Below are 14,554 nucleotides of genomic sequence, written 5' to 3'. Positions count from 1 at the left end.
GAGCTGAGAGCTCATATAGTCCGATCTAAGGGCAAGGCTGTGACCTTCACACACGCACACACCCGTCCCCTTGCTCAAGGGGGACAGTAACCACCCACTTCGTCAGTGAAACTTTTCGCAACCTGAGCGAGGCGCGAACTCCCGTCCACCAGTTGGCAAGCGAGAGCGTTACCACTGCACCAGCGAGCGGTGTGTGTGTGTGTGTGTGTGTGTGTGTGTGTGTGTGTGTGTGTGTGTGTGTGTGCCAGCGTAATTTTGGCTCCTGCATTTTTCAGAAACTCAAACACCAAAAAAAAAAAGAAAAACGAAAAAAAATCAACCCCTTCAGCACAAGGTCACTTTTTTCCTATATTCCTTTTTTCTCAATACAAATTATTTTTTTTTGAGTATCAAGATTATTTGGTTGAAAATAATTAACTCAAAAAAATCTGGACTTTTTTTCTTTATATATATTTTGTCTCAAGTAGATTTTTATTTATCCTCGTCGTGAAGGGGTTAATGAAGACCGTATTTAACCCCTCCAGTAGTAGTAGTAGTGGTAGTAGTAGTAGTGGTAGTAGTAGTAGTGGTAGTAGTAGTAGTGGTAGTAGTAGTAGTGGTAATAGTAGTAGTAGTAGTGGTAGTAGTAGTAGTAGTGTTTAAAAATTTCTGATCAAAGGTAACTTGATCTAAATACGGGTAAGATGTTTCCATTAACCGATTTCTCTCTCTCTCTCTCTCGCTCTCTCTCTCTCTCTCTCTCGTGAATATAGCAAGAATAAAATAAATGTCATCAGATCGAAGGAGTTCATAATCTCTCTCTCTCTCTCTCTCTCATCAGACCAAACCAGTTCAAAAAACAAAAAAATCAGTTTGGTATCTATTCTAAGTTTTGTTTAGGAAGGAGTGAAAAAAATGACTTAGAAACGTAGATTTCTTTTTAAAAAAATATTTACATTAAAGTGAAGATTTAAACCTAATTTTTAAAAACTAAGTTCGTAGATGGACTAGTAAAATTGTGTAAATGCTTAGATACATATATATATTTTACAGTGTTTACGTTCTTTGTGGTGTCAGATCTCATTTTATATTTTAGGTCAACTTAGGTCAACCAAATGTGTCACTAGGTCAAGTTTTTAAATTATTTTCCGTCAGATATTTTCTCCGTCAGTTATTATTATTGTTATTTTATTTTTTTTTTTGTCAGGCCATTTTTTTTTTTCCTTGGTCAAAATGTTTCTTATGCTCCTGTTTGAAGCTCAGTGTTTATATATAAATTTTTTTAGGTCACATCATTTTATTTTCCATCAACATTTTTCTAGTGAAAATTTGGTTTGTTTTGTCAAGATTTCAAGTTTAGTGTATAAATATAAAACAGGTAAAGGTACACCTGTAATCGTTTCATTTCGTTATGCAGTTGTTTACCACTTTCAATACAATGGCATCAATTTAGTCATTTTTCCTGTCACCTGATCGTTTTATTCAGCAGGGAAAACGTCTGGTAATGAAGGGTCTGCCTAAGATTTATTTCCATCCCTTCATTACAAGTTGTTCGTCCAAGTGAATAAATTGGTGGTTTCAGAAATAACATCAGAAAAGTTGTCATCATACTGGAGAGGTAAAGTAGATATTTTCAGAGTACATACTTTCAAAACCACCTTTGCAGTGGGACTGAGTTGCCTTTTCGGTGTGGTATTTCGATTTCTGTTCTCTCTTCCTGTTTCCTTTCCCCTCATACTCATGTTATGATAATTTTCTTTCAATTATGCAAATATTTTCACACACCAGCAAGACCAGCTTTGTAATCATGGACCTGCTCTTCAGTATTGAATCATTCCCTTTCCGTCACTCTTCCTGATTTCATTCCACCCACATTCTTACACACTCATTTTCTTATTCTAATTTTCCTTCACTTTTGCAGTCACTTTAAAATCTATCCTTTTCAGGGCCACTTTTGCCTAGAGAATGAATGACTTCAGTATTCAGATTTCTTTCTTCACTGTTACTGATTAATTTTCCTTTACTAGTGTTCCCCTTTTTCTGTTTGGTTTGCAGAATGTTCTTGGCACATTTCACCCAAGTTTGCTAAGCGCAGGAAGTTTAAAGTGAAGCACATAGGCAGCGTCCATAAAGAAGCTCAGTTTTACGAGTTGCGCGAGGTTAGGAAGCGCAGCAGTTTCTTACGACACAAAAATAGTGTATATATAGATAGACTTTTTACAGATATTTCTTTATACATAGAAAATAAAGTCTGTTGGTCCCCTCCTGACAGGTCTCGTATGCATTGTTCATAGTGTGGAGGAATTATGGAGGCTGGCTTGCATGTGCCTGACGAGGGTGGGCAGCTCTGCAATACACAGTTAGGCTCACTTTTTTCTAACATTGATTGTTGTGCTTTATTAGAGGCTTTGGATTTCCAGTTTTATATGTCCAGATGATTTGTTTTCAGTTGAATTATGGACTTCATTTTATGGTTCATTTAAAATTTTGTCATATGAAGCTTCTTTTTGCATTGCGTCATGTATGGGTTCGTTTTTCCAGTTTTACTATACCCGTTCAGGTTTGTTTTTTCCATTTATAGTGTCTCATCTAAGAGTTCGTTTGGTATATTGTTTCAAATAAGGGTTTCGTTCCATAGTCTTACTCAGGGAAACTCTCCTTAGCCACAGCTTCCCTGACTCGGGTATATGTCCCTCATGTTTGTGCGGCTCATGATCAAAAAATTGCGGTACTGTTGCCTGGGCTCGATCACCTTCCTGGACCGACCCTTTCGAATGAGCCTTTGAACCCTTCTGTGTCGAACCGCTAGATACTTCGCATTCTCCTCCACCGAGAGATAGTGATACCCCGCCCCTGCGGTCTCGTACAGCTCACACTTGAGGTAGGGCTTCGTTCGGTTCAGTTCCTCCAGTTCGAGTTGGGTCATGGGACACAGGCCGTTCCGGTGGCGTCTGCTTCGGCTTCGCTTGTGCCGGACGTGCTTCAAGCAGTAGTTTCGGATAGTGGCTGTTGTCTGCAAGAAGGAAGAAAAATCAGTTGTTAAATATTTGATTGGGAAAATGGGACTCCAATTACAATATACTTTTGCTGTCTTTACCACCTTTTTGAGTTGCATGCATCAAGCGGTGGTTTTGGATATTGGCTGTTGTCTGCAAGAAGAAAAAAAATTGTTAAATATTTGATGGGGAAGATAGGACTCGATTTACAGTATATTTCTGATGTCTTTAACACCTTTTTAAGTAGCACGCTCAGCTGTTGTCTGGAAGAAAAAAAATTGTTATATATTTTGAAGCAAAGGTAAAACTCATTTTACATTATATTACCAACAGCTTTATCACTTTTTGAGTTTGGATATCAGCTGTTGTATGAAAAAAAAAAGAGAGAGAGAGAGAGAAATATAAGCTGCACATGTGAAAGCAAAGACGAGATTCAGTTCCAGTTACTTTATTAACTAACTTTCTGAGTAATAGTTTCGGATATCAGCCCTCGTCTGAAGGTGGATAGACGAGGACTGTGGAAAATATCAAGAATATATGGAGTAGATGGGAAGCTGTTGAATGCTGTGAAGAGTATGTATGATGCAGTGCGTGTGGATGGTGAACTGAGTGAATTTTTCTCTTTGAAGGTTGGGTTGAAACAGGGATGTGTCATGTCTCCTTGGTTGTTCAATCTGTTCATGGATGGGGTAATAAAAGAGGTACAAGGTAGGGTAGTGGATGTTGGAGTGGCCCTGGTGAGAGAGGATAGTGTTTGGAAACTCCCTGTACTGTTGTTTGCAGATGATACTGTGTTGTTAAGTGAAGACGAAGGGGAGCTGCAAGGCTTGGTGGATGAGTTTGAGAGAGTGCATAAGAAACAGAATCTAAAGGTGAATGTAGGGAAGAGTAAAGTGATGGTCTTTGAGAGAGGTGAAGTCAGTGAATGTACAGCGAGGTTGGATGGTGAGGAATTGGAAAATGTGAGTAAGTTTAAGTACTTGGGTATTGTGATGAGTAAGGATGGAGGTTTGGAAGGTGAAGTGCTTGAAAGGGTACAGCAGGGAAGAAAGGTTGCTGGTTCTTTGAAAGCAGTGATAAGAAACAGGGAAGTGAGCATGGAAGTGAAAAAGTTACTACATGACAGTATTGTGATACCAACTCTAACGTATGGAAGTGAAGCTTGGACGTTGTTGGAAGGACACAAGTCAAGAGTGAGAGCAGTGGAAATGAGTTATTTAAGAGGAGCCTGTGGAGTCACATGGAGAGACAGGCTGACGAATGAGGATATAAAGGAGCGTTGTGGTGTTGATGTGGATGTGATAGGAAGCGTTAGGAGGAATACACTGAGGTGGTTTGGCCATGTGGAGAGGATGGAGGGTGAAAGACTGACGAAGAGAGTGTATGTGAGTGAGGTGGAGGGGGGGAGAGGGAGGAGGAGGCGGAGGATGAAATGGAGGGATGGGGTGGAGAGGTATATGAGAGAGGGGGTTGTGAGTTGGGAGCAGGGCAGTGAAATGGCGAGGGACAGGGCGACGTGGAGGCGATTTGTTTGTGGCCACCCCGAACGGGATTGAGGCGTTTGGCAAGAGATAGATAGATAGATAGTCTGAAGAGAGAGAAAAGAAATGAGTGATCAGATTATGGAGAAGCAACTGAAAAATGCAAGATTAAAATTCCAGTATGTTAAAACTTTCTATTTCGAGCTGTAATTTTTTATATAATCTCCTTTCTGAAAATGGAGGGAAATTTATTGTTAGACGTGTGGAAATTAATGACACAGTTTTCCATTTCACTGACATTCTTTTTTAAGCAGTAGTCTGGACATGGACCTTGCAAGAGGGGAACAAGTCAAGAGTGAGAGCAGTGGAAATGAGTTACATGAGAGGAGCATGTGGAGTGACATGGAGGGACAGGTTGACGAATGAAGAAGTGAAGGAACGTTGTGGGGTAGATGTGGATGTGGTTGAAAAGATTAGGAGAAATACACTGAGGTGGTTTGGACATGTAGAGAGAATAGAGAATGAAAGACTGACTAAGAGGGTGTATGTATGTGAGGTGGAGGGAGGAAGAGGGAGGGGGAGACCGAGGATGAGGTGGAGGGATGAAGTTGAGAGGTATATGAGGGAGGGGGGAGTTAGCTGGGGGGAGGGCAGTCAAATGGTGGGTGACAGAGTGACTTGGAGGCGTTTTGTCTGCGGCCACCCTTTGCGGGATTAGGGCGTCGGGCTATAGACAGATAGATTGATAGTTCTGGATATCAACTGGTGTCTGAAATAGAGAAATGAAAGGATATATGTATGCAAAGAATGGTAGGACTGTGTTAAGAACCATATAAATATTTTGAACATAGGGGGTTACTGATGTACTTAATGGTGGGGAAAAGATGTTTAGATTAATAAATGAATTATTATGGGAGCTGAATAAATAGGACTCAGTTTCCATTAAGATTTTCGCACATTCATTTATTATTATCACACTTTGAACACCTGGGCATTTTCATTTATTAATCAGTGGTTAAGATAAAGGTGAGGATGATGAGGTTGTTGATTCAGATATTTTCCTTCCCTTTTAAGCAGACTCTCTCTCTCTCTCTCTCTCTCTCTCTCTCTCTCTCTCTCTCTCTCTCTCTCTGTCATCCAATCATCCATCTTCTCTTGATTTCTTTACCTAATCACCTTCCCATACCTTTCACCTCCTTCCTGTGCTCCATCAATCTTACCTCCCTTACTTCCTTTCCCTCCCTCCCTCCCTCCTTCTTTCCTTCCCTCTACCTCCTTCTTTCCTTCCCTCTACCTCCTTCTCCCATGTCTCCTTACCTCCTTCCTTCCTTCCTTCCTTTAATCCTTTTCGTTCCTTCCTTTTTATACACACATTTCCTTCCTTTCCTTTAACTTCTCTACTTTATCTTCCTCCTCTTTACTTCTCTCCTTCATATCCCTCTCTCATTTTTTGCCCTTCCTTCCTTCCTTACTTTTCAGTTTCTTCCTTTCCTTCCCTCCTTTCCTTCCCTTTCTCTTTTGCACTAATCCTTCCTTCATTCTTGCTTTCATTTCTTTACTGACATTTCTTCCTTCTTTCCATCCTTCTTTCCTTCCATCCATTCATTGTTTTTTTTCCCCTCTCCTTCCTCTTCAATTTTTCTCCCTCTCCTCCTGTCCACTCTTCCTCCTCCCTATCACCCTTCCCTCCCTCCATTCCTCCCCTACATCCCATCCTTCTTCTGCTTCCCTTCCCTTCATTCTCCTCCTTCCCTTCCTCCTCTCATTCCCTTCCCTCCCCCCCATCCCTTTCCTCCTTCCCTTCTTCCCATCCCTTTCCTCCTTCCCTTCTTCCCATCCCTTTCCTCCTTCCCTTCTTCCCATCCCTTTCCTCCTTCCCATCCCTTTCCTCCTTCCCCTCCTTCCCTTCCCTTTCCTCCTTCCCCTCCTTCCCTTCCCTCTCCTCCTTCCCTTCCTCCCCTTCCCTCTCCTCCTTCCCTTCCTCCCATCCCTCCCCTCCTTCCCTCCCGTGGAAGGAAGGAGCTTGCTAATTAGGGGTTAACTAAGGTAAATTGTAGGTGAAGGGACCCACCCTTGTCCTAGCCTCCCTCACCCTAGCATCCACTATCTCACCCTAGGCCTCTCTCACCCTAGATCTCCCTCACCCTAGCCTACCCTAAAGCAGCACTACATCGAGTGAATGGATGGCCAGCGTCCCCACATACCAGACATTCCCCATTCTCATATCTCTTATCTGAATTTCTCCTGTGTGTTTTTTTTTTTTCATTCATGTATTTATTGTGTATCCAAATTCCTGATAACATTTTCCGGCTTGATTGATAAGGGTGCATATTATACATTCTCTCTCTCTCTCTCTCTCTCTCTCTCTCTCTCTCTTCTAAGACTCCATCCATTTTTTATTTCTTCCCATTTCTTTCTCTTTTTCCATCTCTTCATTATTATTCTTTCTTTTTCTCTCTCCCCCTTCCTTTTCTCTGCCTCCTCCTCCCTCACTCCCTATTCCTCCTACCCTCTTCCTCCCTCCCCATCCTCTCTTCCTCCCTCCCCATCCTCTCTTCCTTCTTCCATTCTTCCCATCCCCTCTCTCCCCTCTTCCTCCCTCTCAGTCCCCTATCTCCTCTTCCATCCTCCCCATTCCTTCTCCTCTTCCATCCTCCCCATTCCTTCTCCTCTCCTCCTCCCCCATTCCTTCTTCCCTCTTCCTCCATTCCCCATTCCCTCTCCTTTCTCCCCTCCCTCTCTCTCTCTCCCTCCCCATTCCCTCTCCCTTCACCCCACCCTCCTCCCCACCTATAATCGGGGAGGCTTACATATTAATTGATGGGACGGTTGGTCACTTTCCTCCCTTCCTTCTGACAGCTTACCACCCCTTGTACTCTCTCTCTCTCTCCACACACACACACACACACACACACACACACACACACACACACACACACACACACACACACACACACACACACACACACACACACATTTTCTCCCCTCATACATACAGCCAGTAAATAACCCACACGCCAGCCCACCCACGGCCCCCACATACCTTATACTTTCCTGATACTTGCCTTATACTCTCTCCTTTCCCTTATACTTTCTCTTTACTCCATTCTCTAATATTTTATCTCCTTTCTTACATCCCTCATACATTCCTTATACTTTCTCTTCTCCTTTCCCTAATATTTTGTCTCCTTCCCAACTTTCCTGCCTAATACTTTCCCTTATACTTTCTCCTTTTCCCTAATTCACGTCTTCCACGTCCCTGATACTTTCCTTATACTTTCTCTTCTCTCTCCTTTCCCTAATATTTCCTTTCCTTCCCAAAGCCCTTGCCTTATACTTTCCTTATACTTTCTTACCTTTAATATTTTCTTTCCTTCCTCTCTTACGTGCCTCATACTTTCCTTATACTTTCTCTCTCTCCCTTCCCTAATATTTTCTCTCCTTCCCCTCATACTTTTCCATTATACTTTCATTCTCTCTCTCTCTCTCTCTCTCTCTCTCTAATTTAACTCCTAGAGCACACACTTTTCTTGCTCTCTCTCTCTCTCTCTCTCTCTCTCACCGCTGTTTGTATAAGCTTTATCGGTTCTAAATTTTCCTTATCAGTCCATGAGGTTGATCTGATAGGCTAAAATTCAAGGACTTCCGACCGTGTGGTAGATGTTTATCCTTTTGAGGGATGAGAGAGAGAGAGAGAGAGAGAGAGAGAGAGAGAGAGGATAAACGGGATGAAAATGACAAATGGCAAAGAAAAGTGTGTGTGTGTGTGTGTGTGTGTGTGTGTGTGTGTGTGTGTGAGAGAGAGAGAGAGAGAGAGAGAGAGAGAGAGGATAAACGAGATGAAAATGACAAATGGCAAAGAAAAGTGTGTGTGTGTGTGTGTGTGTGTGTGTGTGTGTGTGTGTGTGTGTGTGTGTGTGTGTGAGAGAGAGAGAGAGAGAGAGCAAGGATAGTCTGTGTGGTGTAAAGTTAAATATTATATATGAGAAAAACCTTTACCATAATGGATCCACTAGCTAGGCAGTGGTTATTTACAGGCTATTGTTACCTGAGGGAGAGAGAGAGAGAGAGAGAGAGAGAGAGAGAGAGACACCATAATCTGTGTGCGAAAAGTTTAATCCCCCCTCTATCATTCCCTCCCCACCTCCATCTTTCCTTCTTCCCCTCCATCTTCCCTTCTCCCCCTCCATTTTTCCCTCCTTCCCTTCATCTTTCCCTCCCCCCTCCATCTTCCCTCTCTCCCTCCATCATTCCCTCCCTCCCTCCATCATTCCCTCCCTCCCTCCCTCCATCATTCCCTCCCCCCTCCCTCCATCATTCCCTCCCCCCCTCCATCATTCCCTCCCTCCCTCCATCATTCCCTCCCTCCCTCCATCTTTCCCTCCCTCCCTCCATCATTCCCTTCCCCCTCCATCATTCCCTTCCCCCTCCATCATTCCCTCCCTCCCTCCATCATTCCCTCTCTCCCTCCATCTTTCCCTCCCTCCTCCATCATTCCCTCCCTCCCTCCATCTTCCTCAATATCTGTAATTATATTTCCATTCCATTTTTGCTTCATTAAAGAGATGATAACTATGGTACATTTGTCATCTGTATAGCAAGCAGATTTTCTGTTCCTCTTACACTGGTAAAAGAATCCATGTAGGTTGGATTGTGCCATAGCAGGTAGATTTTCTATTCTTTTTATACTGGTAAAGGAAGATAATATATAAAAAGTAAGTGAACCTCCCTAGAAATTCAATATCTCATATATAGAGTAAATTGACCATTTGTAACAACATCCATTAACCAGTTGTATACTATTTTTTATTTGTGTGGGATTGTGGAAATATTGCTGCAAAATGCCATCTACCCTAAAGGCCTGCCAGGAGTGTACTGGTCGCTTTGCGGCTCAGTATTTTTCAAATTACTTTTCGACGCCTGTGTGCAAACTATGCATCTTGAGAAAAGATCTAGAAAATGGTTTAGCTGAATCGCAGAGAAATTACAGGGAACTCAAGGCAGAGTTTGAGACACTGAAAGAGTTTGTAGTGGCAAATGTAGGAGTCAGCAACAGCACTCGAGAAGGAAGAAGCGTACAAACTGAGCTCGTACAAGCCCCCGCCCATCAGGCAGTCACAAATAATAGTGTATCAGTATCTTCCTCACCCAGCGATTCAGTACGTTCCTCGCCAAGCGAAGTCCCCTTTACTATGGTAAGAAATGGCGCAAAACCCGGAAAAGATTCGAGGAAGCATCTTCCCATAACTACGTATAATCGCTACCAGATCCTTGCCGAAGCGGTAAATGAGACAGAAGAAACAAGGCTTATTGGGGACTCTATTGTACGCAGTCAGCTGGAGGAATTTTGTGGACGTGCCCCCATCAGCAGAAAGAGGTACTGTTTTCCAGGAGGTGGACTAAGTGATATCACAGAAGCCTGCGATGAGGTCACAAAAGACGCAAATGATCAAACTCTATACGTTATCCATGTTGGTACAAATGATCTGAAGCGCAGTAGATCAGAGGAATTGCTAGCAAAGTATCATGAAATGATCAAAAGATTCAAAAATAAGTCCACAAATGTGATAATATCTGGTATACTCCCAAGGATCAAGGCAGAAAATAGTTTCTATGATAAGGCCTTCAGCACAAATAACCGGCTCAAATCTCTCTGCACGCAAGAGGGAGTCGACTTTGTCAATCTGTGGGACCAGTTTTATGAGCAACATACTCTATTCCAGAAAGATGGTCTCCATTTGAACTCAGTAGGAGCGGCACGGCTAGGTAGACTTCTACACGATAATGTTGCCCTCTTCAGATCAAAAACGCGGCACGTCCAGGAACAGTAACCTTAACGTAAATACCCACAAAGTCAGATCACCAACTGTTCGGAACGGAATTAGAGTCTGCTATGCTAACGCACGTAGTCTACGTAACAAGTTTGAGGATTTAGAATCTCTAATTTACCTAGAAAATTATGACATCATTGGCATCACAGAGTCCTGGATTAACACATCTGACCGTGACTTTCTAGCGGAATACTCACTAACAGGGTACAATATTTTCAGCTGTGAGCGACCACATCGAGCTGGTGGCGGTGTTTTACTATATGTGAAAACTAGTCTCCATCCCCTTGTGCTATCCAAACCCAGTATTACCAACATAGATGCCAGTTATGTTCAGCTAAGTATTAATTCACACAAAATAAATATATGTCTCATCTATCGTCCGCCAGCACAGTCAACTGAGACAGATGAAAAACTTTATGATCAAATTGCGGAAATTTGTTGTCAAGAGGATAGCGTAATTTTTGGAGACTTTAATCTACCGGTAACAAAGTGGGGTGAACCACTGACAGCACACTCAGGACAAGAGCTTTATACGAATCTTCAGGAAAGCGCCCTTTCCCAACACGTAGAATACCCAACGAGAGGAAACAATATCCTAGACATCATCTTGACTACAAACGATAACCTAGTCAACAACGTTGAAATAGGACCTGAGTTTAGTTCCAGTGATCATCGAACTATACAGTTTAATATTACTACTGAAAAAGTAAAAGAAACGGAGAGCAAAGAAAAGGTCCCAGATTATCGTAGAGCTAATTTCAACAGGCTCAGAGCGCTACTTGCAACTGCAGATTGGAATCAAATGTCTGAAACCGATGACATAAACCAAGCATGGGAAATATTCACCGAAAAATTTAATGAAGTGGTAAAGTCATGTGTGCCACTACGTAACAGACGTCCAGCTGGAAATAGTAAACCAAAGTGGTGGTCCAGTGAAATAAAAAGTAACTTAATAGCCAAAAAACAGGCATACCATAAATATAAAGCTACACAAAATAATGATGATAAATTACAATACGATAATCTACGCCGCACATCGAAAAGACTTATTAAACAAAGCAAAAGAGCACTGGAGATCCACATTGCTAATATGTGCAAATCAAATCCTAAAGAATTTTACAGTTACATTAGAAAGAAAAAGGTTATGACTACATCAATAGGTCCTCTAGAAACAAACAATGGCAGACACACTGAAAATGAGGTCGAAATGGCAAACATTCTTAACGATTACTTTGCGTCTGTTTTTACAGTAGAAAACACCACCAGAAACCTACTGTTACCCACAAACCAAGCAAATAGCACAGCCCTTAGTAACTATGCTATCCATAATAATGATATCCTTTCAGCCATAAATAGTACGGACATAAACAAAACCCCTGGCCCCGATAAAATATCACCGAGAATTCTCAAAGAAGCAAAACATGAGTTACTGCTGCCACTCTCTGTCTTATTCAATAAATCATTAAGTACTGGGAAAGTTCCATGCGAATGGAAACTAGCAAATGTAACACCAATTTTCAAAAAAGGAAATGAGTCGCACCCAGGAAATTACAGACCAATCAGCTTAACATCAGTAGTGTGCAAGTTAATGGAAAAAATCATAAGAGATAGAATAGTTAATTATCTAGAAGAAAATAATATAATTGAAGACTCGCAACATGGATTCAGACATCGTCGTTCATGCTTAACTAACTTACTGGACTTCTTCCATGATGTTTACAAATCATACGATGACTCAAGAGCAGTAGATATAATTTACCTCGACTTTCAGAAAGCATTTGACACTGTCCCTCACAAGCGTCTCATGAGAAAAATAGAAGCACATGGAATAAAAGGAAAGACGCTAAAATGGTTACAAGACTGGCTGTCAGACCGAAAACAGCGAGTTGTGATAAACGGAAAGGAATCCAAATGGCGTAATGTGATCAGCGGTGTTCCCCAAGGCTCAGTACTTGGACCGATACTTTTTATTATCTATATAAATGACATTGATGAGGGTCTAAATTGTAAAGTATCCAAATTTGCAGATGATACTAAAATAACCAGTAAAGTCACTTCAAAATTACAGTGGCAGCAGTTACAAAATGACCTTAATACTTTAGCAAGCTGGGCAGAAAAATGGCAAATGAAATTCAACACAGAAAAATGTAAAGTACTTCATATTGGAAGTAACAATGTCCATGCAAATTACAAAATGAACAATATTCAGTTATCAAGTACAGACAGTGAAAAGGATCTTGGTGTGATAATATCAAATGACCTAAAACCAAGCAAGCAGTGTACCGATGCGGTAAAAATTGCAAACAAGCTAGTGGGTTTTATTGGAAGAACTTTCGAGTTTAAATCGGAAAAAGTCATACTTGCCTTGTACAACTCGCTAGTGCGCCCTCATCTTGAGTATTGTGTGCAATTCTGGTCTCCGTACTACAGAAAGGACATTGAAAAATTAGAGAAAATTCAGCGAAGAATCACAAAAATGGTACCACGACTTAGAAACAAACCATATGAGGAACGCCTTGAAGAACTTAAATTATTTAGCCTAACGAAGCGCAGGTTAAGAGGGGACCTTATTGAAGTTTTCAAAATCATGAAGGGATATGACAACTTAGACATGAATAAATATTTTGATATAGACCGGTCGAGTCAAACCAGAAGTAATGGCTGCAAAATCATGGGAAAACGATTCCAATCCCACGAAGCAAAATACTTCTTCTTTAACAGAGTTGTAAATATCTGGAACAGATTACCCTCAGATACCGTGAACAGTATCTCAATTGAGACATTCAAAAACAAATTAGACAAGTATTTGCATGAAAATCCTCAGCTGACTCTTTTTCTGTCCGAATAACTTGCTTTTATAGCTACGGTACATGTAAGTTCATGCCCCCTTAGTCTACAAGACACCCCGTAAACAATGTACCCGTACGTAGTGTTGCGTCACGATATTATACATTTCCAATTTATTCGGTGCAAACAAAGCAATATAAGCACAGATTAGGATCTGCACAGATAACCCTGAGTTAACGGTCACTACTCTTACTTTCGACCTGTGATGGGCTGTGGATCACTGAGGGTCCCTGTTAGTCAAGTGACCACCATCGGGATTTTTTAATGTACCAGGGGTCACTGCTTCAGGATGAAACTTGTGTACTGTCCCACATGGGAGAGTTCCTTGTCTCAGTGGAGTGAACGGAGCTATTGCCTGATTGACTGCTGCCTACCTAAAAAGCGCCAGGGAAGGTTGCCGCACCACCCCTAAACATCCACTCTGTGCATTGCACATCCACACTGTGCACTGTGCAGTCCCCTTTTATCTGAGACACCCGTCCTATATACTTTTCAGTCTCCCCAGCGCAAAGAAAGCAATATAAGCACAGATTAGGAGCTGCACAGATAACCCTGAGTTAACGGTCACTACTCTTACTTTCGACCTGTGATGGGCTGTGGATCACTGAGGGTCCCTGTTAGTCAAGTGACCACCATCGGGATTTTTTTAATGTACCAGGGGTCACTGCTTCAGGATGAAACTTGTGTACTTGTCCCACACGGGAGAGTTCCTTGTCTCAGTGGAGCAAACGGAGCTAGGGCCTGATTGACTGCTGCCTACCTTAAAAGCGCCAGGCAAGGCTGCTGCACCACCCCTAAACATCCACACTGTGCAGTGTGTAGCTTCCACGTTATGTCCACAGACTTCCCATTAACTCAATGTAACTGGTTTATAATGTCATGCCGTAACTATTATTTTATTTGTTTACTTTCTCTTTCAGGTTACTCAAATCGGGTAGCTTATAGATAAAGTATTATAGAATGTGACTTTTCCTTTCCAATGTTTCCTATAAAATTTCCATGTCAGTTTTTCCATGCTGCATGGTGGTTTTTCTCACTTTTTCCTGGAGGGTTTGGTGGTGGGGGGAGCCTTCTTGCTTTCCTATCCTTATCCTTCAACATGTAGAGTTAGATCTTGTAGTCATAGTTTTCTCTAACAAGCAGCCTCGAAAGGACCATAAGGTCTGTTGCTGTTTGCTTTCCTGTGTAATCCTGTGTAATATTCCTCTTCCTCCATACACCTTCCTCCCCTCCCCTAATCCCTCCCTCCCTCCTGAGAGAGAGAGAGAGAGAGAGAGAGAGAGAGAGTTGCCTTATATTTGGACATACGGATCGACAATAACCCTTTGATCCACCGCCTGGTTGAGAGAGAGAGAGAGAGAGAGAGAGAGAGAGAGAGAGAGAGAGAGAGAGAGAGAGAGAGAGAATCACTATACACTCT

General features: G+C 41.9%; 1 protein-coding gene across 1 annotated transcript in view; it reads right to left on the bottom strand.

The window, feature by feature from the left end:
• Nucleotides 1-2,638: 2,638 nt before the first annotated feature.
• LOC145418603 (uncharacterized) overlaps nt 2,639-14,554 on the bottom strand; it is a 92,009-nt gene continuing 80,093 nt past the window's right edge. The window contains exon 6 of the mRNA XM_080286971.1: nt 2,639-2,992. Within this exon, the coding sequence (XP_080143097.1) occupies nt 2,639-2,992 (354 nt within the window). The remainder of the gene's footprint in view (nt 2,993-14,554) is intronic.

Source organism: Coenobita brevimanus, chromosome 115, assembly GCF_032717465.1.
Source record: "Coenobita brevimanus isolate Jiangsu-jjx chromosome 115, ASM3271746v2, whole genome shotgun sequence".
Taxonomy (NCBI): Eukaryota; Metazoa; Arthropoda; class Malacostraca; order Decapoda; family Coenobitidae; genus Coenobita; species Coenobita brevimanus.
This window is presented reverse-complemented; position numbering and strand designations above follow the sequence as displayed.